Source organism: Microtus pennsylvanicus, chromosome X (genome assembly GCF_037038515.1).
Source record: "Microtus pennsylvanicus isolate mMicPen1 chromosome X, mMicPen1.hap1, whole genome shotgun sequence".
Classification (NCBI taxonomy): domain Eukaryota; kingdom Metazoa; phylum Chordata; class Mammalia; order Rodentia; family Cricetidae; genus Microtus; species Microtus pennsylvanicus.
In genome coordinates this window covers 15,463,656-15,486,853 of record NC_134601.1, presented here as the reverse complement: position 1 = coordinate 15,486,853, position 23,198 = coordinate 15,463,656, and the positions used below count along the sequence as shown (strand labels likewise).

General features: G+C 41.1%; 1 protein-coding gene across 1 annotated transcript in view; it reads left to right on the top strand.

Annotated features, from left to right (window-relative positions):
• Tmem185a (transmembrane protein 185A) overlaps positions 1-21,826 on the top strand; it is a 30,615-nt gene extending 8,789 nt beyond the window's left edge. Inside the window, exons 2-7 of the mRNA XM_075957698.1 lie at positions 5,995-6,171; positions 8,450-8,657; positions 15,655-15,738; positions 19,680-19,856; positions 20,405-20,528; positions 21,580-21,826. Coding sequence (XP_075813813.1) covers positions 5,995-6,171; positions 8,450-8,657; positions 15,655-15,738; positions 19,680-19,856; positions 20,405-20,528; positions 21,580-21,824 — 1,015 coding nt within the window. The 3' untranslated portion in view covers positions 21,825-21,826. The remainder of the gene's footprint in view (positions 1-5,994; positions 6,172-8,449; positions 8,658-15,654; positions 15,739-19,679; positions 19,857-20,404; positions 20,529-21,579) is intronic.
• Positions 21,827-23,198: the final 1,372 nt, after the last annotated feature.

Genomic DNA, 23,198 nt, shown 5'->3' with positions numbered 1-23,198 from the left:
AATTATAGGACTTAAGTTGCCCTATTTGCTGTCTGTCAGCCAAAACTCATTCTTAGGTTTCAGAGGCTACTTCCATTCTGTGGCTCATTTTTTCTTCTTTTCCTTCAAATCCAGCAGTAAGAAATGGCAGAATGAACTCTTACATTTGGAATGTGTCTAATATTTACCCCCTTTGCCATATCTCTTTGATTTTTTTCTTCCTGGTTTAAAATTAATTAATTGGTGTGTGTGTGTGCGTGTGCGCTCACGTGCGTTTTCAGGTATGTGGCTTACATATCAAAGTCAGAAGACAGCATTCAGCAGTTAGTTCTCACCTTCCACCTTGCTGAGGCAGGATCTCTCTTCTTTCTAATACTATACAGGATATTTAGACTAGCTGGCCTGGGAACTTCGGCTGAGTCCCCTGTCTCCACCTCCCATCTCTCTGTAAAATTGCTGGGATTACAGATTTGCCCCACTACATCAGGTTGTAAGGCTTGTTTGTATTCCTGCTTTAACTCATTGAATCATTTCCCCAACCCATTCCTGTTATGCTTTTAGGAAGTCACATGGTCACCTTAAGCCTACCTGAAAAATTCAGGGCAGTCTCCCTATTTTAAGGTTACCTGATTAAGAGCCTTAATTCTGTTTGGAAGTTTCCTAACACTAGGAAACTTGTATAACTAAAGAACAAAAATCTTGGAACACTCTGGAATTAGAATAGGGATATTAGTCAAGGGTCGGGCTTAGTGCTCAAGTATTTAACTATCATGTATGAGGCCCTGGAGTCAGTCCTTGGCACTGTAACAACAGGAAAGGGAATGATTAGCCTGATTTAAGTGAACCCAATCTAATCATTTGAATTCTGAAAAAAATTCCTGGTATTGGGAGAAATATGGTAGAAATAGAAGTTTAAAAAATGAATAATGAGAAATTTTCAATATGCTTTTGTTGGCTTCAAGATACAGGAACCTATGATCAAGAACTGAAGATATACCTGTAGTATTTAAGGACAGTCCCCAACTGACAACACAGAAACAGAGACCTTAGTTGCGCTTGGGTCTTCCAACACCTGGAATGAATGAGCTTGTAAACAGATTTTACTTAGAATTTCCTGATGATAAACAACTTGACTTTGTAGCTGAGCAGATTTCATGAATTCACGGAGAAGGAAGCAGCAATCACAGGGCAAGAACGGGTCTGCATGCGGTCCTCTGTATATACACTATAGCTTTCAGTTTAGTAATTTTATGGGTCTCTTGACTGTGGGAAGAAGTAAACCTCTAATTCTTGTGCCTTTTCTTGCAGCTCCTTTATTTTTCTTTTGGCTTGGCTTGTCCAGCCTCAGTATGATGTTTTTTTTGTTTTATTATATTTTATTTTGTTATGTTTTGATATCATTCCTAGAAGCCTGTTCTTTTCTAATAAGAGATAGAAAGGGATGGATCCAGGTGGGAGGGGATGTGGGGAGAAATTTGGAGGTGGGGGGAACTCTAATCAGATTATATTGTATGAGAAAAGAATCTATATTTAATAAAAGGGGGGAAACAAACATGATTTTGGTCTGCTGAGATTCTAAAATCCAATTATGACCATTTGTCATAGAGAACTGAGACAGTTGATAGTGTAAAAGATACTAATGAAGTCACTCCAGCATTCTTTTGGATAATATACCTATTTGGTATACCCGTCTCCATCTTTTTGCTTTTAATTTATCTAACTTTATACTTACATGGGTTTCTTTTTTAACTTTGCTTATTGTTTGTGGCTTTCACATCATGCATCCTGATTCTGTTCATCTCCCTGTCCTTTGGTATCCTCCCTCTGCTCTTGAACACCCCCCCCCCCATAAGATAAAATTTAAGAGAAAAGAAAAAAGAGAAAAACTATCATCAGGAAGCTGTAGTGTTACACAGTGACTCCCAGAATATATACCCTTTAGCCCATACATTTTTACTTGCAAATGTTCAGTGCAAAGTCGTTGGTCTGATTCAAGGCCTCTGGTTTCTGCTATACTGTTCATACTGGGCCCTCACTTGGACTCCTCTTAGGTATCCTGTTGTCCTGTGTCATAAGATCCTGCAGCTTTGGCTCTGCAGGAACGGCCCCTTCAAGTGCTCCTGCAGATAATACATGGGGTGAATGGTGGAGTGGGCTAATACATAGTGCTGGTTCTGTGTCTGGTGGTTGCACCGTTAGTCAGCCCTTCAGCTCTCCCCGATCCTTAGCCCCAGGTGAGCTCTATCACTGCTCCTCCTAGTTCACCCTATGCAGCAAGGAGCAAGGGCTGGGGCTGGTTCTCCTGCTTTCAAGTCCTCTGGGCCAGCTCACCCACACCTACACAACCAGGGCCAGCTCTACTCTGTTGCACAGGTGCAGGAGCCACTCTCCTGAGTACTACAGCCAGTGAGGGGCAGGGACAGCTCTCCCACTCTCATGACCTCAGAGCCAGCTCTCCTGCCTGCCACAGATGGTGAAGGGGGTGGGGTGGAAGACCATTTCTCCCTCACTGGTCACCCCACCATATGGCAGATGAGGGGTGGGGCTAGGTCTCCCACACTCCTGTTCTCCTGGCAGTTCACCTGAGCCAAGTCAACAGGGTCAGCTCTGCTATGCTGTCCAGGTAAGGTACAGGGCCCACTTCCCTGAGTGATGCAGCTAGGGGCTAGGAGGAGGAGGGTGTAAGCAGAGACTGCTTGTTTGTTTCCCAGCCACTCGAATGATCACACAGAAACTATATTAATTAAAACACTGTTTGGTCAATGATTCAGGCATATTTCTAGCTATCTCTTACATCTTGAATTAACTCATTTCTATTAATCATCTATCCGCTTGAGGCTGTGGCTTACTGGTAAGGATCCAGTGTCTGTCTCCTTTGGCAGCTACATGGCACCTCCCTAACTCTGCCTACTCTCTCTCTCTCTCTCTCTCTCTCTCTCTCTCTCTCTCTCTCTCTATATATATATATATATATATATATATATATATATATATATATATTTCCCACCTGGCTAAGCCCTAGACTAAAGCAGCTTTATTCACTAACCAATAAAAGTAACACATATACAAAAGGACATCCCACATCAGGAGGTCATCTTTCCCTCAGCACCACATAGCAGATGAGGGTTGGGGCCAGATCTCCCACACTCATATTCTCTGCTGCTCACTCCCCACCCGCTGCTTCCTTCACTCCCCCCACCCTTGTCATCAGGGTCAACTCTATTTTACTGCTAAGGCAAGATGTAGGACCTGTTCTCTGGAGTGCTGCAGCAGGTAACAGGCAGGGCCAATTCTCCCTAGTGTTGCAGCCATTGAGTGACATGACCAACTATCCTCTGGGCCTTTGGTGCCATCTGTCTATCTATCTATCCATCCATCCATCTATCTAGGTTTTTTGAAACAGAGTTTCTCTGTATAGCAGTCCTAGCTATCCTGGAACTCAACTCTGTGGACCAGGCTGGCCTCACCTAGAGAGATCCACCTGTCTTCCTGCTACAGCCTACAAACTACCTCCTGTCAGTAAACCCTGGCAATGCTGCTTTTGTCCTCTTTGTTACTTTTCCTGGTTCCTTCTGTTCTTCACTGCCTGTTGCCAAACTGTTGTATATTTTGTTCAGTTCCTTTTTTTATGCTGGGGAGATAATTTTTAAATTTGATTAGCTATGTTGATTATACTAAATAATGGGTTTTTTTATGGCATTTTCACACGTATATAATGCATTTTTTTAAAACTCATATTCACTCGCCATTGGCCCTTCCTGTTCATTTCCCACCCCCACAGATCTTCCGCATTTTCATGTCTTTATTTATTTTAGTGTGCCACTGGGTTTCATTAGGGTCACTTACAGACTCCTGGGGGAGGGATTATTTTCAGAAACATAGACTCCTTATCAGTGACTATGCCACTGAAGGAAGTATCTTTCCTTTCCCCGGGGGCCACTAACTACCTGTAGTCAGCAAATGGTGGGGCCTCACGAGGTACTGGGGACAGGAAAGGTAAATCTTAGTCCTGTTTTTATATCAAGGCTAGAAGTAGATGTGCTTGACAATGTAATATCATATTATTTCGAAGACATCTACCAAAGTCTTTTCTATTTGTGACATGAGTATGTGTATATATAGATGTATCTGTAATTTACTCAGGCATTTAAAGTAATATATGTTGTAATAAGGAGCGGCGGCGGGGCTATGTCCCCAAAACCCCAAGCCACCTGCCCGGCTAGCTTTACCCGAAATAATTACACACAAACTGTATTCATTTAAACACTGCTTTGGCCCATTTCTATGTAGCCTCTTCTAGGCTAATTCTCACATATTAATTTAGCCCATTTCTAATCATCTGTGTAGCGCCCCTAGGTGCGCTTACCGGGAAGATTCTAGCCTAAGTCCATCCTGGGTCGGAGCTTCATCACGTGCGTCTGCCTGGGAGCTGGGCATGGCGTCTCTCTCTGAAACGTCTGCTCCCCAGCCGAGAGCTGTCAAGTCTGACCTCACTTCCTCTTCCTCCCAGCGTTCTGTTCTGTTTACTCCTCCCACCTATCTCCTAACCAATGAGATGGGCCAAAGCAGTTTCTTTTAATTTAACCAATGACCTTCCTCCATCAAATATATATTATTTTAAATATGTGCGCCATATGAATATGACAGATAATTGCTTTTTTTTCCTTTTGTGTGTTTTTTGTTTGTTTTAAATATTTTTTATTTATGCATATGTGTATGTGTGTATGAAGGAATGCCACTAGTGTGGTTGTGCCTGTAGAGGTCCTCAGGGTGTCTGGTCCACTGGAGTTGGAGTAATAGGCATTTGTGACCCATCTCCTGTCCATGCTGAGAACTAAACTCGGGTCCTCTACAAAAGCAAGTAGTACTCTTAACTGCTGAGCCATCTCTGTAGCCCCCTTTGTTTTGTGTTTAAGATAGGGTTTCATGGGAGCTGGAGAAATGGCTCAGTGGTTAAGAGCACTGCCTGTTCTTCCAAAGGTCCTGTGTTCAATTCCCAGCAACCACATGGTGGCTCACAACCATCCATAAGGAGATCTGGTGCCCTCTTCTTGCCTGCAGGCACACATGCAGACAGAATACTGACAATACTGTATACATAATAAATAAATAAATCTTTTTTAAAAAAGATAGGATTCCATGATATTTTGCAGGCTGGCTTGGAACTCACTATTTAGGCCAAGATGATCTGGAAGTCACAATGTTCCTCCTGCCTCAGCTACCTAAATGCTGGGATCACAGGTCTGACCACCATACTTGGCTATTTTTATTTTTATCAGGACATTAATGTCCAAAGGGATACCTTTATGAGAATAGAATCAAATAGTCAATGACAGAGCTTGACTTTCCCCCACTCTCCATGTTGTGGTAAAACTAGCTCCTTCTGTTTGGCATGCTTCCTCATCTAATTTGTTTGTCTGTCTAACAAACCTCCAGTTACCTCTGAAGTTCTGTGGTCACCATGTCTCTTCTTCCTACTACCTCAGCCAGATCCCATACTTTCTTTTCCTAGCCGCCTTCTCACCATTTACACAAATATTACACTGCATCTTAATCATGCCTTTCTGTATACAGATTCTATCAGAAATTCCTTGGAAGCAGGAGACTTAATTACCTGCTTTTGTTTTCTTGTCCCCAACACAATGTCTTCTACATAGAACTTTTAAATAAATAATTGTTGAATTAGTGATTTTTAAATGTGTTATTTATTTTTATTTTATGTGTATGAGTATTTTGCCTGCATGTATGTATGTGCTCCCTGTGTGTGCAGGGCTTCAGGGGCCAGAAGAAGAGGTTGCACCCCCGGAACTGGAGATATAGATAGCAGTTAGCTGTCTTTTAAGTATTGGGAACTGAATTTGTGTCCTCTGGAAAAGCAGCCAATGGTCTTAACTGTTGAACCATCTCTGCATCCCTGAATTAATGACTTTATGAACTGAAATATGTCTGTAATTCTCTTCATTATCAGCTGTTTATTAAAATGAGTTCTTTTTCATCATTTTTCTTTTCTTCTAGTAAATTCCTCATTTATGCCTGTCTGCTGCTGTTCTCTGTGCTACTGGCCCTTCGTTTGGATGGCATCATTCAGTGGAGCTACTGGGCTGTCTTTGCTCCAATATGGTTGTGGAAGTTAATGGTCATTGTTGGAGCATCAGTAGGAACCGGAGTTTGGGCACGAAATCCTCAATACCGGTAATACTGCTTTATAAAACTCACTGGTCTATATCTTGAGAGAGCAAAATCTTGGTGGTTCTCACCAAAGATGCCGTAAGGACAATTTCTTCCTATTCAAAGTTTTGTGAGTAGTGCAGTCCAGCAAACATGCTTGTTATTATAAAAAAAAATGTGTTAGTTTGGACAGTTTAGTGCCTAGATAGCCCAAAGATCCCAAATACAGAAATGTTATACCATAGCTGATTAAGAAACACAGAAATACTGTGTGTGTCTTCTCCAGTTTATTTTTAGATCTAGGGTTCATTTTCTCCTATTCTTCTAGTCCTGGAGTAAACTGGTAATGATGTCAGAGAGTGAGCTTGGTCCAAAGGCCATGAGTCCCTCAGATAGGAACTAGGGAATGAGATAAATTGAGAGTCAGGTGTTAAGAAAGGAGGCAGAGCTTTGGGGGGTCATGGAAGTGGAGGAAGCCTGGTGTGTCTGGATTCTATGGGAGCCTCTCCCTTTCCTTTTTCAGAGAAAAGAGAGGCAAGGGGAAGACGTAGCAAGTGAGAGCATCAAGAAAAATGCAAAAGTTTCTGATAGAACAGTTAGGGAGGTAGACAGAGAGGCAAAGAGCTGCTTAAGGGAAAAAGGATAGAAGAAAGCCACTTCAGCTTTAAAGGTTCTTGATTATCAACTCTTTAAAAAAGCTAGGGACAAAAGCAGGTGGTGGTGGTGCATGTCTTTAATCCCTCGGGAGGCCAAGGAAGGCAGATCTCTGAGTTGGAGGCTAGCCTGGTCTACAGAGTGAGTTCCAGGGTGGCCAGGGCTACACAGAAAAACCCTGTCTTGAAAAACAAAGAAACAAAAAAAGCTGTAGTTTAGACTGTGTGGAATGCATATCCTATAGGTATGTAGGACTTCTAAAGCTACACACTAAGAATCTTAGCAAATGAAGGATGTTTTTGTGTGAATGTTTCTTTTTTGTTTTGAGAATATAATATAATTTTTCAAGATTTTGTTTTTGTTTTCTGAGACAATTGTTTCACTGTGTAGCCCTGGCTGTCTTGGAACTCATTTTGTAGACCAGGCTGGCCTCAAACTCACAGAAATCCACCTGCCTCTGCCTTCCAAGTGCTGGGATTAAAGGTATGTGCCTCCACTGTGCAGCTATTTTGTATTTTTAATCATGTGCCTGTGTGAATGTGTGTCCCATGTGTGAGGGTACCAATGAAGGCCAGAAAAGGGTGATAGATCCCTAGGCCTGAGTTATAGGTGGTTGTGAGCCACCCATTGTGAGTGCTGGGGACTGAACTTAAGTCTTCTGGGAGAATAATAAGCACTCTTAAACATTGCACCATCTTTGCAGCGCCCATTTTGGTTGTATATTTATCTCTTTTATGACAAAAATTTCAGATCTCTATTATATGTTTCTCAAAAATAAATTAACTAATTGATACCTAAAAGTTATATGCCCCCTTTCTCTGTTTTGATATTTTCAAGTAAGGAAAGGAAAAAAGTTGTGTTTGTGGCTGGCTAGATGTATGTTATGCACAGGTACAGTCATCCCCTGTGACCATTAATCAGTAGTATGCCAGTGAGTTGTACAGGAATTACCTGCAACCTTCTTTCTTTTCTCTTTGTCCTAATTTCTAGAATACTTATCACCGATAGGACAAATGTGTCAGTAATGGTTATCTGTACTTTGAATGGAAATTTTAGGCCTCTCAAATGCATTATAAACATTTTCAATTTTAATTTATTAAAAGTTAATGTTTATACAGCTAATTGAACTTTGAGCACAACCTTTTTATTTTACAGTATATTATACTGGAATAAAGATTAATAAAAGAATTTTATTACTTTTTATTTGTGTTTTAAAGTAGCACCTAAGAAAATTGGTATATCTTCTTGAATTTAAACTATACCTGCAGGTAAAACTAAAGTAATATTTATAGTATTACATGAAATATGGTGTGTATTGTTTTTAACTCAATGGAAAGGATCGTGAGACTTAAGAAATATCAGAACTTCTTTTTTACAACAGAAGTAGCTAATAGAATAATCTTGGAAGTGTCTCTTTATAGTTGAATTTAAAGTTATGAACATAAGTGGTTATGGAGATTTGAAAGATTGTCTATTAAAGATAGGTTCAAGTTAGCTCTCTATGTCATCTCCTCTGTGCTTTTTAATATTTAAAAGTTGAAAATCAGAATGTGAATTGAGTTGGTATTTGCTGTGGATTTTTTTCCTTGTACTGAGGATTCTGAATTGTATTTTTTCTTTCTTCTCTTCTCCTTCCATCCCCTTTTAGAGCAGAAGGAGAAACATGTGTGGAGTTTAAAGCCATGTTGATTGCTGTTGGCATCCATTTGCTCCTGCTGATGTTTGAAGTTCTGGTCTGTGACAGGATTGAAAGAGGAAGTCATTTCTGGCTTCTGGTCTTCATGCCATTGTTCTTTGTTTCCCCGGTATCTGTTGCAGCGTGTGTCTGGGGCTTTAGGCATGACAGGTCACTAGAGGTAAGATTTGTGTATTTAATCATCTTTTAAAATCTTACTCTAATGTCAGTCTCTTACCCTAGGTGAAGAACAGACTAATCCTTAACTCTGATTGTGGTTTACAGAGGAACAAATGTCTTCAGCTTTCTCCTAGCTTTCTATATTATAAGCTACCTGTGTCTATCAGTCTTGTGAAATAACCGAGAGGATTTACAGAGATACAGACACGAGAGTGATTTCAAGGAATGGATCCACATGGCTGTGGAGCTGGTATGAACAGACAGGAAGGCTGGGGACTCAGCAGGAGTTGACACTCCAGATTGGAGGCTGAATTTCTTCCTTTCCAGGAAACCTCAGACATTGCATTTAAAGCCTCCATTTGGATAAGGGTCACTTACCCTACAGTATTGAGAATAGTCACCTTTAAAAACTTGATGCTGTCACAGCAACACTTATCCTAGTATTTAATTAAATAACTGGTACAATAGTTCATCTGAATTGACACATAAAATTTAACTGTCTCACTACCTCATCCCCTATGATGTCACTTCTTAGCTGCCCTCTAGTTGGCTTGTCCCGATATGCCCATGTGTTATTTAGTCTTTCAGCAAATTTTTTTCAAGTATCTATATACACAAGCCCTTTAGACCCAAGAAGAGGAGCTATAGAATTAAATAAAATACTAAGACTAATAATAGTGAAAACACTTGTAGATGATATTTATAGTATTCTTAATCTGGGCCAAGCATTTGCATGGTCACCTCATAAATAGCAGCAGCATAGTAAATATTTACAACAACCTTGTGAGAGAGGTGCGGTTGTTTTCCTGAGAAGTATAGTTAAATGCCAGAGCATTTAACTACAAAGGAACTGAGGACACAAAGCAATGCACTAATAGATTTGGAGGATAGTGGGATGCGTTAGAAATCCTCCCACACACACTTCTCATCTGTTATTTCATTTTCTGTGATTTTAGTTACTTGACGTCAACTTTGGTCTAAAAATGTAGTATAAAATAAGATGTTTGGGAGAAAAATTAGTGTACAATTAATAAAACCTCAGAGAAAGATACTGGGGTTCAACCTGAAGTTCAGAAAAGCAAAACAGTCAGCCACTGGCTCTTACCTTCTTACCTCTCCTTCAGTCTGAAATGGTGATCCTGCCTCCAGGAATCTCAAAATGAGACTGTGACTGAGAGCTGTCTCCTCCCGTTTTATAATCCTCTCTAGGGCTGGGATTAAGGGCGTGCAGCACGGTTTCTATGGCAAACTCGTGTTGCTACTAGTGGTGTGTTTCTATGGCAAACTAGTGTTGCTACTAGTGGTGTGTGTCAGCACTGTCTGATCTGTAAGGCTGACCAGTTTGGCTGTTTTACTTTTCTAATACTCAGGTACGCTTTATTAAAATACAAATGAAGTGCAACTACAAAAGAGCATATGCATGCTACTTTGATCATAGTATTTTGTTAGAGTTGTTCTGTTTAGTGATTATTGTTGTTAACCTCTTAATTGTTACTAATTTATAGATTAAACTTTTATCATAGGTATGTGCATATTGGGAATAAAACAATATATAAATGGTTTAATTTAGTGTGCAGTTTCGGATATCCACAGAGAATTGTAGAGAATATCCCCCACAAATAAAGTACAGAGTGTGACTGAACATGTCTTGTTTTAACCTGTGTGGATAAATGGGAGACTGCAGCTGGTCTGGAAGGAACATATAGAACTGGAGGCTGAACCTAGGGATAGGTTTAAAACAAAATCCCAAGAGAAAGGTATAGTGATAGAGCTAGGTCACAGGAACAGTACCTAGAGTATCAAGAAGGATTTAGTCTCGATGGACAGGGATCTTTCTATTATAGAAGTGTTGAAAAGGCATGGAGTGAATGTGATATACTGTAGAGGGAGAGTACCTTTCTCAGCCCTCATTTACTTTTTTTGTAGTTTTTAAAAACCTTCAGTAAATCCAACCACTTCTTTTTTTTTTGTACTACTCCCCTCTGACTTCTTACCAAAGACTGCTGAAAAAAGTCACCTGATTGATGGACAAAACCATCATAGGTTTATGGTTTGCAGCTTCAGCCAGACATGGATTAGCAGGGCCAGAGCATTATCGACCTCAAAGAATATATACTGATTTGTGGTTAAGAATGGGGAAAGTTGTATTCTCTTTATAGGTAAGGTACAGGTATGCACATAGTATATTATCACCAAAATATGTACAACACTAAAATTTTATGAGAGGTATAATTAGGAAACAAATATATCACAGTGGTTTTTAGAGTTGGAGAGTCAATATGGAAGCAAGGATATAGGTGGTACAGTCCAGTACCATCTGTCTGTACACATGACCTCTAATTTCCCAGGGGTATTTGAGTCTTTGCCCTTCTTAAAAACCTCCATGTTCTCCATCTTCTCTGTTTTCAGGCCTGTCTCTCCAGAATTTGTTCTAGAAGTTGGCCACACTTATCCCAGAAACTTTGTTTGTGCATCATTCATTCTCTCTCTCTCTCTCTCTCTCTCTCTCTCTCTCTCTCTCTCTCTCTCTCTCTCTCTCTCTCATCTGAATGAGAAAAAAAAGTTGTCATCTTTTTTTCTTTCTAGTCACAGAGCAGCTCTTCCATATTACTCTGTCTCCAATGCTTTATTCACTGCCTTATTTCTCACTTACTCTGTGCTTACTGAGCTCTATTCCACATTCACTAGGACCTGGCACAAATGCCTCGAACCAAATAGAGTAGGTTTCTTTCAGTAACTTATCTTTTCAGACCACCTACCACTGTGTGGTGGTACCTTTTGCACTTCAGTGACCAAAATATCTCACAGAAACAATTTAAAGAAGAAAGAATTGAAATGTGATAAACTAATTAACCTTCCAGAAGAACTCTCAATGTACAGCATTCAGTCTGTAGAATATATATTGCTGGCAGCTTTTAGTCAGATTTATAGTGAGAATTGGGAGCAAAAAGCAGAACAGAAAGGTTTAAAGAAAGCTACAATTTAGGTTTTGTAATAGTTACTTTCTGTTACTAAGATAGCACCCTGACTTATAGAAGAGTTTGTTTGAGATTTACTGTTCAGATGGATAAGAATCCATGATGACAGAGGCAGGAGGCAGGATAGCAAGAGCAGGAAGCTGAGGTGTCACATTCTCAACCTCAGTCATGAAGACTAAAGAGAAAATTACAAGGAGGAGGAGAAGACTTTTAATCTCAAATCTTATCCCCAGTGACAACCTCCCTCTGGCATGGCTACACCTCACAAACTTACTAAGACAGTACCAGGAACTGGTGACCAAATGTTCAAATGTGTGAGACTAGGATGAGCATTTCTCATCCAAACTATTCTGGGTCTAAAAGGCCATGTGAAGTTGGGGCTAAAGGAAGCTTGGCATCTGAGAATATTGGATACATTTTTTTTAAAGTCAACTATATTACACCATGACAATAGGAAAGTATCTCTGAGGGCTTTGCAGCAATTATGATTTCAGTGGTGTAAAATTATGAACTCATTTGAAAGATTTTTTTTTTTACAAGAGAGCGCTTGGGATTTTGTCCAGGTATTTATTGACTGGTGTAGCCATGGTGTGAGCAGTGGTAGACTTTGGTGTTGTCCACAAGTTGCTAGTTTTGTAGGCATAATGTAGAAGTTACAAGGTCACAAAGAATTCTACTTGTATTTCAAAAGAAAGCCTGTGGTGCCTGGCAATGTGTGTGACAGTGTCAGAATGCCAGCAAACAGCCTTTGGTAGGACAATGTGCAAAACTATGAGAGGGAAACCAAAATTCAGTGGAGACCCCAAGATGTTAAATATACCAAGGATGTGGAATATCTGTCAAAGAAAGCCATTGGAAGTGATAAGAGAAGTTCTCATAGAGATAGAAAATAGAACCTGCCAGGGGCTCCTTGTTGAGAAAGTAGAAAGGAGCATAGTCCAGGCATACTGAAAAATAGAGATGAGAGGAACTGGTCAATCCAGTGGACCCCACAGTAGCCAAAATGTTCCTAGGATAGAAATAGGAGAGAAATGTCGGTGCTAGGGAGTGGGAGCCTTTACACAGAGATGGCTCACCAGTGAAAGTGCTTGCTGTGAAGGCATGTGGTCCTGCGGTTGTATTCTGCCTCAGTCAACTGTTCTGTTGCTGTGAAGAGACACCATGACCAAGGCAACTCTTGGAAAGGAAAGTATTTCATTAGGGACTCACAGTTCTGAAGTTAGTCCATTAGCATCATGGTGAGGGTATGGTAACATGTAGGCAGGCTTGGTGCTCGAGAAGGAGTCTAGAGCTCTCTGTGCAGATCCAGACAGTTGGGAAGACAGACAGCCAGATGGACTGGACCTTGCCAAAAGCAAAACACACATACACAGACACACACACACACACACACACACACACACACACAAAACAAAAACAAAATAACAAAACCCTCAGATCCCACCCCCACCCATAACATACTTCCTCTAACAAGGCCATACCTCCCAAAGCTTGTAATCCTTTGAAACAATGCTACTCCCTGCTGACTAAGCATTCAAATCTATGAGCCTATGGGGACTTACTTTTCAAACCACCACAGATGGAATCTCAGTGCAAGGAGGCAGAAAGAGGCAGCTCCTGAGGGCCTTGCTGACCAGGCAGTCTAGGCATAGGTTAAGTTACAGGCTTTATAAGAGACCCTGTCTCAAAAAAATAAAGTAGGACACTGACATGGTGGCACATACCTTTAAGGCAGAGGGCAGATAGATCTCTGAGACAAGTCTGTTCTACATAGTGAGTTCCAGAGCAACACAGTGAGAACCTGTCTCCAAATAAGTAAGCAAATGAATTGGATGGAGAACTTAAGTAATTGAGGAAGATACTCAACGTTAACCTCTGGCCTCCCTGTGTACCTATGTGAGTGAATCCTCATGCATACACACACACACACACACACACACACAGAGAGAGAGAGAGAGAGAGAGAGAGAGAGAGAGAGAGAGAGAGAGAGAGAAAGAGAGAGAGTAAATAATTTCTTATAAATATGCACTGAAGTGCTTTCATCATCCTAGTGAACTCTGCACCAGGAAAACTGACTGGCACCTGTACCATGCATACTCCTAGCTTGAAATAGTTTGTTTTTCCCCTTATCTTCCACTGTGTTACCTGTATTGGTGCAACAAAATTACAAACAGCATTTTCAGCAGCTGTTAGGATTAAAAGCTGGATTTGGAAGATGTGGGTGAAGAGCTGGTAGAGCGTTCTCTAGATTAAAAGTATGTTTATAGACAAGGACGAAGTCTGTCACCAGATAAAAGCAGCCTGGGGACCTTTCGGTGCAGAGTCATTCATCCATCTTCAAGGGACTAGAGCTATGGAATTGGTTTTTGGAGGGTGAGTGAAAACCTGGGCTAGACTTAGGAAGTCATAATATCAGTAAAGAGGGAGTAAGGTTTCCTGGGAGAATGGGCAGAATGTGATGACTGAATATGAGAATGTGGAGACCGCAATAGGCTGCCGTGTTGTCTTACAGTGGTACAAAGGGGAGGGACAGGGTTCAGGAGATGGTGAGCTAAGTTGGGGATCAGTTTAATGACAGGTGCTTTTAAGAGAGCCATGTGACACCTGCACACTGGACCTGTCGTGCAGCAGTAAGGCTAGCTTGCAGGCAGATTTCAGAACCAATCACTAGGCAATATGGTAAGCTGCAGTGTTGCTTAAACTTTCCCCACCCCAGGTGAGGTGAATGGGTGTTTGTGTGATTCACTAGTAGGGATACAGTTTGGAGTGCTAGAAATGTGACCTTTTAAGGACTGGAAAGGGAGCCCAAGGAGAGATTTCTGAGTACTCACAGGATATCAAGACTGTACAGTAGGATTCTTGAAACTCAGATAGTAGTAAAAAGGAAGATGGATTGACCAACCATGAAACATTCTCCAAATAGACCAGTAAGATACAGGTACAAATATTCCACCTATTGGTACTGAGGGCCTTTGTGGAGACAGTTTTCTTGTAGGATGGAAGTTGTCAGTAGCTTGGAATGGAGGACGAGACAATAGGGCCTCATGTACCCATTTCTATCTCAAAAAGCTGGACTGCAACAGAAAAGGGGATTGGGCTAGGGGTACTGAATCACAGGAGAGATTAACTTACTTATATTTGGACATTTGGAGTTTAATTGGGAATTGACAGTATCTTACTTAAGGTTTCTGCTGTGAAGAGACATCATAACCACTGCAGCTCTTATAAGGAAAACATTTAATTGGGGTGGCTACCTTATAGTTTTGGGGTTCAATCCATTATCATCATGGCAGAGAGCATGGCAGCATGCAGGCAGACATGGTTCTGGAGAAGTAGCTGAGAGTCCTACATCTTACAAGCAACAAGAAGTCAAATGTAATACTGGGTGGTATCCTGAGCATGGACACACTTCCTCCAGCAAGACCATACCCACTCCAACAAAGCCACACCTCCCAGTAGTGCCACTCAGATTATGGGACTAGTCACATTGAGGCCACTACAGGCAACTAGTTTCTTACTGGGAAAGGTCAGTAGCATAGTCAGAATTAGATGTAACACCGAATCTGTGAGTGTTAGCTTGAGGTGAGAAGGTCCTCAAAGAGTTGGGAAAGAAGGCATGAAATTTAGGGCAGAGTCCTGGGTAGAAGTAAAAAGAAGTCTGAGGGTGGTTATAAGTACAGATGATTGTCGGTAGGTATGGAAAGGAAGCTGGGAGGAAATCTACTGCAGATTGCCTATTTTTCTTTCTTTTTTTCTAGAAAGGTCATGATCTGGCCAACAGCGCTCAGATCTTGAACAGCGAAATGGCCAAGGCACCAGCTGACCATAAGGATTAGACAAAAAGACCTGTGCACAGTTCCCCTAAGCATGATACTTCTGTGCTTTTCTGTTGGCAAATAATCAGAAGCAGCACAGTAGTATTAAAGTTTTATTATAATTTGCATTGCCTGCTAGCATGTTAAACATATAATCACTATGTTAAATGCAACTTGTTTAACTGGTTCTTTTTTTGTTTTTTAGCTAGAAATCCTGTGCTCGGTCAACATTCTTCAGTTTATATTCATTGCCTTAAGACTGGACAAGATCATTCATTGGCCCTGGCTTGTATGTAGCTTTTTAAATCCTTAAACAAACACTTTATTATAAAAGTAATTCATATTTATTGCAGGAGACGTGTAAAAAACAAGCAAGCATGTGAGCAGCAGACTAATGATCACATATAACACCAGTGCTGGGGGCTAACATAGAGGGTTTTATTACCTTGTACATAAGCTCTTGAGGTTACTCTGTATGGAAGATTTTGTATCCTGCTCTTTTGTTTTAATGTAGTGTAAGCATTTGCTCAGATCAAGAAATTGTCATTGTAAATGTGACATTTAAGGCTTCATTGATTCATTAGTTGCATTTATGAAACATCTAGTTGCTGCTAGTACTTTTGATTTCAAAATGTTCCCATATGTATATATATATTCTTAAATTTTCTGAATTTTTTTAACTGACACCCTAGTTACATTTATGGGGAAGAGTCGGACCCTTTATTGTATATTTATAATATATAATAATTAAATCAGCTTAATTACCATATCTATTACCTCAGACATTTATCATTTATTTGTGCAAGGAGTGTTCAAAATGTTTTTCTCTTTTAGCTGTTTTAAACTATTTAATTATTATCGATCATAATTATCCTACTATTCTATAAACATTACAAGAACTTTTTATCTCAAATCTCTGGTGTATTTTTGGCTATAAAAATCCTTGTTTAATATTTTACTGTTTTCTTAGAAAGTATTCTAGGAAAGAGTTACTGAGTTATAAGACAGAAACTTTTAAGAAATTTTTAAAGATTTTTTTTAAAGATTTTATTACTTTTATGTATATGAGTATTGTATGTATGTCAGTATACCATATACCTTTAGTGGTTGAGGAAGCCAGAAGAAAGGGCATATGATTCCCTGGGGTTGGAGCTACAGATGATTGTGAGGCACCATGTGGGTACCATGTGTGCAAGACCAGCAAGCACTCTAATCCACTGAACCATTTCTCCAGCCCCAAGATTGAAACTTTTTAACAGATTCATTAACTATTGATATGTTTAGTTAGTGTATACAATAATGGGGTTAATTTTTACATTTTCATGTGTATATGTTATTCATTGTTGTTTGCTTAAGTTTGCCCCCATTACCCTCTCTTATTCCCCCATCCTGCTAGATCTTTCTCCTCTCCAAACCTATAACCTTTTACTTTCGTGTCATATATACATGTTTAAATCTAAATTCCACATATAAGAGAAAACATGTATTTGCCTTTCCTTTACCATGTTTTACTCTCTCTTGTCCCTACCTTAGACTCCTTCCTTCCCAACATGTTCCCCATTTTTCTTTTTTTTGAATTTTCTAGACAGGGTTTCTCCATAGCTTTTGGTTCCTGTCCTGGAACTAGCTCTTGTAGACCAGGCTGGCCTCGAACTCACAGAGATCCACCTGCCTCTGCCTCCCGAGTGCTGGGATTAAAGGCGTGTGCCACCACTGCCCAGCTCCCATTTTTCTTTTACTTTCCTGCCATGTCATGTCATTCATTCATACACGTGCACACACACAGACTTTTTAATAATATGGAGTTGGATTGATGGCTTGGAAATAGCTCCTATTCCAGAGGATCTGTTGCCTTCTGGCCTCCATGGGCACTGCACAAACTTGGTGCACAAACATACATGCAGGTAAAACACCCCACACACATAAAATAAAAGTAAATCTTTTTAAAAAGAAAAATGTAGGTTGGGTGGGAACCTTTTGAGATTATTCATATACATACATTTTATGCTCTTGAGCAGTGAAGTTGTAAGTCATTCTTCTAAACCATGGCTTCAGTTAACACTTGGTTAAAAGTGAGTGTGTGGGTGGAGAAGATAAGATAAACATTGATAAACATCAGAAGATATGCACTAGAGAATACAGTATTGTTTCAAGTAGTAATAATTTAGAAAAGAAGATTGGGCTGTGGTTGTAGCTGTTTGTAATGTTTGCCTACCATGCACAAGGCCCTGGATTCATTCCGATTACTGAGTAAGCCAGGCCAGGTGGCACATGTTTGTAATATTAACACTTGTGAGGTATAGACAGGAGGATAAAAAAATTCAAGGTTAGCCTTGGCTACATGCAAGTTCTGGGCCAGCCTATACTACATGAGACTGTATCTCAAGGTGTTATACCAGTGTTTTAAATTTTGAATGGATTGTGTTTTCTTTGCTGCTTAATATATATTTGGTGTGTGTGTGTATGTGTGTGTGTGTGTGTGTGTGTGTGTGTGTGTGTGTGTGTGGTGTGTGGCCAGCCATCCACTTGTATATGTTAAGAAAAAAGGAATCTTGAATGCTTTCCACAATTAGGTAACAGGAACCTGATTCTTAACCCTGTACTAATCCAAATGAATGAAGCAGTCTTACTGCATGTATCTTATAATTGATAAAAAAGCAAAAGAAGATATTAAAACCACTATCCTTCTATTCGTGAAAGAAGTACCAATAAATTAACACCATCACGGATGTACTTTAGAGGAGCTATTGGAAGCAATACATAGACAGACATTGTAACAAAACCTGTCATCAAGAACTCCAAGCTACTCAAGAGGCCTAAAAGTCATGAAACAACTCAAATCACATGTGTAAGCTGAAATGGCAATTATAGCACTGTTAAAAGAAAGGTGGGAAAAATTTTGAAGCCTGCAATTAAGTGAAGCATTCTTTATAAATGGCATCAATAATATGCTCTATAAGACAAAATTATAAATTTAGACTTCTTAAAATAAAGGAAAAGATAGATCACTGGCTGAGGAAAAGGTTTTGAAAGTACATGTCAAAACTTTGACTCACTTAAAAAATAAAGACTTACTTATGTGTGTACCCCATACATCCCCCCACACCAATACACACTAGTGATTGAGGAAGTGAGTGGCTATGAAAATAAAGTGAAGACATGAGTACACAAGATTGCGTGAGTGAATGAAAATGAGACTGAGTGTGAGAATGGGGGTGAGAAAGTGTGAGTAAATTTGATAGAATGCAAATGTGTGAGAGTTAGCTGTCCTGGAACTTACCATGTAAACCACAGAGATCCGCCTGCCGAGTGCTGGAATTAAAGGCGTGCGCCACCACCCAGCTCAGGAAGAATTCTTATGTTGAGTAACTAGACAGAGGGAGAGATTGAGTAAGCATGAGGGGTTATTTGAGTAAAAGACTATATGAATGAGCGATGGGAGGAGGTAGGGATGTAAAAGAGGAAGTATGAAGAAGTGAGTGAGAGTGAATGAGTGTGTGAGAGGAAGTGAGCAAGAGACAGAGTGGTTCTGGTGCTGAAGGCAGAAACGATTCTAGTGGTATAGAATGGACATGAGTGACAGTGGGGGAGAGAAGTATATGAATAGCCAAGAATGAGAGAAAATGAGTGGACTGACAGAGGGTATGTAGAGCCAGCTAGGAAATATGAGGGAGCATGGCAGAGCAAATGATTGCAGGCCTGAGGGAATGCCCGGTGTGCATGATGGTTAAATATGGGATTGGGAGCATGTGTGTAATAGTGAGCATGTTAGTGATGAGTTAGGGAGCAAGAGACCGGGGATGTGGTAACAAGTGACTGAGAAGAAGGAAGTGGGAGTGCCCGCGAGTGAAGGATTATGGGAGTGATTGAGAGAAGGAAGGGAGTGTGGGAATGACTGGGAGTGAGGAAGTTTGGGAGTGAGTGAATGACAAAATGAGTGACTTGAGAGGGAGGGAATTTGGTAAGAAAAACTTTAAAATATGCTGAAGTGGAGGTCCAACTGGAAGGTTGTTACCTGAAGGGAAGAGGGCCTAATGACAGCATTCCTGGACAGAAATCCCATGGCAAATATCATATTTCCCATACCATCTCCATAGAAGTCCTAGGCAGGAGGACTGTCTGTAGTCATGCTTCCCCTTGACTACCTGAACAGACCCCGCCAAGTGATAATGGTAGCTACCAGAGGCTACAGAGGAGCTCTGAAGACACTGTGTTTCTACTCCTCTGCAGGTCGTGTGTGTCCCTCTGTGGATCCTCATGTCCTTCTTGTGCCTGGTGGTCCTCTATTACATCGTTTGGTCTGTGCTGTTCCTGCGCTCTATGGATGTGATTGCAGAACAACGCAGGACACATATAACCATGGCATTGAGCTGGATGACCATTGTGGTGCCTCTTCTTACTTTTGAGGTAACCTTTCTACAGGAAACTTCCTGTGCTCCCACACCCCACCCTTATCTGGGGCCCATCTGCCATAACTAGGTAGGTATGCTGTGGTCTGTGTGGAGGACAGGAAGTTCAGAGTGAATTTAGGACAATGAGATATGCTTGCAGAACTCACAGAGAGTAGTACAACTCTAGCTGTAAGGCATCTGCCCATGTCCACCTTCTACTTTCTGCAAGTGAGTGTTGGATATCCTGGTTTTGTGTTGAGTTTGGTGGGGAATTCTAGACTAGATACTATTGACTCCTTTGAATAAACCCTGGGAGGAGTTTCTCATAAAACTTCTGGCAGTGGGAATCTTTCAGCTGGGTGGACTTTGACCCTGGGAAAGGATGCAAACTAGCCCATGGTCTTTTTCCCTGGATAAATGTTTTTGTGCTATTGCCTATGGTGGCCTTCTTTCTTCTCAGACATGGAGTAGGTGACATGGGGAAGGATTATAATGGGGACAGCTGCAGACTTGGTCTATTTACTGGTGACACATCAATAACACTTTGACTTTGTCTTTCTGTAGATCCTGCTGGTTCACAAACTGGATGGCCACAATGCTTTCTCCTGTATTCCAATATTTGTTCCCCTGTGGCTGTCATTGATCACACTGATGGCAACAACATTTGGACAGAAAGGAGGAAATCACTGTATGTCCATAAACCAAGAAATTCTCTCTCTCTCTCTCTCTCTCTCTCTCTCTCTCTCTCTCTCTCTCTCTCTCTCTCTCTCTCCCTCCCTCCCTCCCTCCCTCCCTCCCTCCCTCTCTCTCTCTCTCTCTCTCTCTCTCTCTCTGTGTGTGTGTGTGTGTGTGTGCGCGCACGCACGTGTGTCTTCTGTCTGTGCATGCACTGTGCTTTGTGACATGATGAATCTCAGGACCCCAGTTTAGAAGTTGTTCTGGGTACTGTAAAGATGAGGAAGAACAGTAGTGCTCCTCAGAAAGGACATACTATCACATTTGCTTTGGGATGCTAGTCTGTATTATACCTCATTTGCAGTGCACACTACAGGGACAAGTGGAGGTAGAACCAGACATGGCAGGTGTCTCTTTGAGTTCTCATTCTATGCTCCTTAAAAATGGACTCTAGATTTTTTCTGGGTCCATGAAAAATCCATATCTTTCAGCAAAATGTCAAGAGTCATCCCAGGTCCCTTTCTACTCATCTCTCCTCAATAGAATAGAATATTTTCTGTTTCATGGAGCTAGGCTACTCTGTCTTAATTAATATACTATGGCACGCACTTTGGAGGTAGTCTTTGGTTGGTGTACAAAGGAGTTCCACGATATTCCGGAATGGAGTATAAGAAAGGTTTATTTATTTGGGGTTAAACTCACAGAAAGGGTAGCAATTCACAGTCCTTTGCCAGTGCTGGGGACTGAAACCAAATCCAGTCACATAAAGCTGCACTATTTAGCCTACCTCACCATTTTCAACCATGAGCTCTGATTGGAGGCTGGGAAATCACCTTCCAACGGGGACTTGGGGATGCTGCCACTACTGGCCTGTGGTCCCACTCTGAGAACTTTGGATGTGGAGATCTAAATCCCTCTGCATACTGGGCAATTAGATCCTGGGCAACCTTCACTTGTGAGGAAACTGAATGCAGTGGTATATAGTGCCATTAAAGCTCATTGTTCAGGAAAGAAATGTGACATGAAACCCTAGTGTTTGAAAGAAAAAAATTCTTATTTTTCAGGGTGGTTTGGTATTCGCAAAGATTTCTGCCAGTTCCTGCTTGAAATATTCCCATTTTTGAGAGAATATGGAAACATTTCATATGATCTCCACCATGAAGATAATGAGGAAACAGAAGAAACTCCCATTCCAGAACCTCCTAAAATCGCACCTATGTTTCGCAAGAAGACCAGGGTGGTCATCACCCAGAGCCCTGGCAAATATGTCCTCCCTCCACCCAAATTAAATATTGAAATGCCAGACTAAAGTGCACCACCGGGGCTGGAGTGTGAGTGCACTGGAACGCACACTCCCACTTCCTTGCCCCCAACCCAGGCCTAGAACTGCGGACCTCCATCTGAAGCCTTGTTTGCGTCCAGTGCCAACCAGCCACTCATAACAGAACATAGGTGGCAGGAACTAAGGGTGTCTACCAATACGGATGCCAGTGACACATCAGAAAAAAAAAACACTTCTTTCTATATGGGTACCTGAAGTGTGTTCTCATTCCTGTGGTACCCACCAAGGGATAACTGCTGCCAAGACCTGCAGAAGCACATCTGTGGTCTTGGCAGATTTTCTAGTGCTAAATTTCTTTTAAAGTATTGGAAGATGTGGTTCTTATGGGACCACTTCCATTTGTGGCTCAACTGTGCTGCTATAGGTAGCCAGTGGGGACTGTAACTAGGTCTGTGCACACCTGTTGTGTTCAGATACAGTCCAACCTTGCTTTCCCTGTCCCTGCTGTACAGAAATTTCGCTTTAGGCAGGATGACAGCAGGTTTGCAGGGCTTCATCAGTGAGCCCTTCCCAATGGCATGATTCCATGCCTGTATAGTATTTATATAGCTATTTTAGCATTGTAATATACAGTATCAAATCCTAGTTCTGTACAGCATATTCTCTGTTAAAATATTTTTTTACAAGCTTGTGCTGGAGATGGATGGGTTAAGCCATGGTAGAAGCAGATGGCTCAAGTGTTTTGACCCAGACAGATCCCCCACCTTCACTTACCATGACCACCAATACCCTGGAGTCCATCTTTTACATATTAGCTGCTCCTGCTAGCACAGTTTCTATAAGTGAGAAGAGGTCTGTGCTTTTCCAACATGTGGGTGGGAGAATCAGCCTAAAATCCCAAGAAGTGCCCTCTTAAGACCAGGGCACTGGAGAAGGTTGCCAAGGTAGAGCAGAACAGCCAGGGACCTCTGTCCAAGTACAGAGAGGTGTGCCCACCTGCAAGAAAAATTCTACATGCTGGTACATAGATGCCCATCACCTGTCAGCAGTTTCTCCAGGTTCGGCTGGTATAGTCAGCCCCAAACCCACTGTACAAGAACAATAATTTTTAGTCTAAATCAAATAATTCATTTCCCAATGGAAGTAAAGGGAGCATTGATCTTCTTGATCAGGAGGTGCAATGGATTTTGACAGTCACCTGATAAGTGGCTTCAGACACACATAATTGAAATCTCCTATGACCCTGATCCTACCACTGGCACAGGCCTCTAGCAAGCCTGTTCTGTTTCAGGAGAAACAAGGAACAGAGTGTAGCATTTTTTGCTTGGTCTGTTAAAAATGTGGCTAAATCCACTATTTTTGCTCCTGTAGTAGTTCAATAAAGTGGTTCATTTTACACAT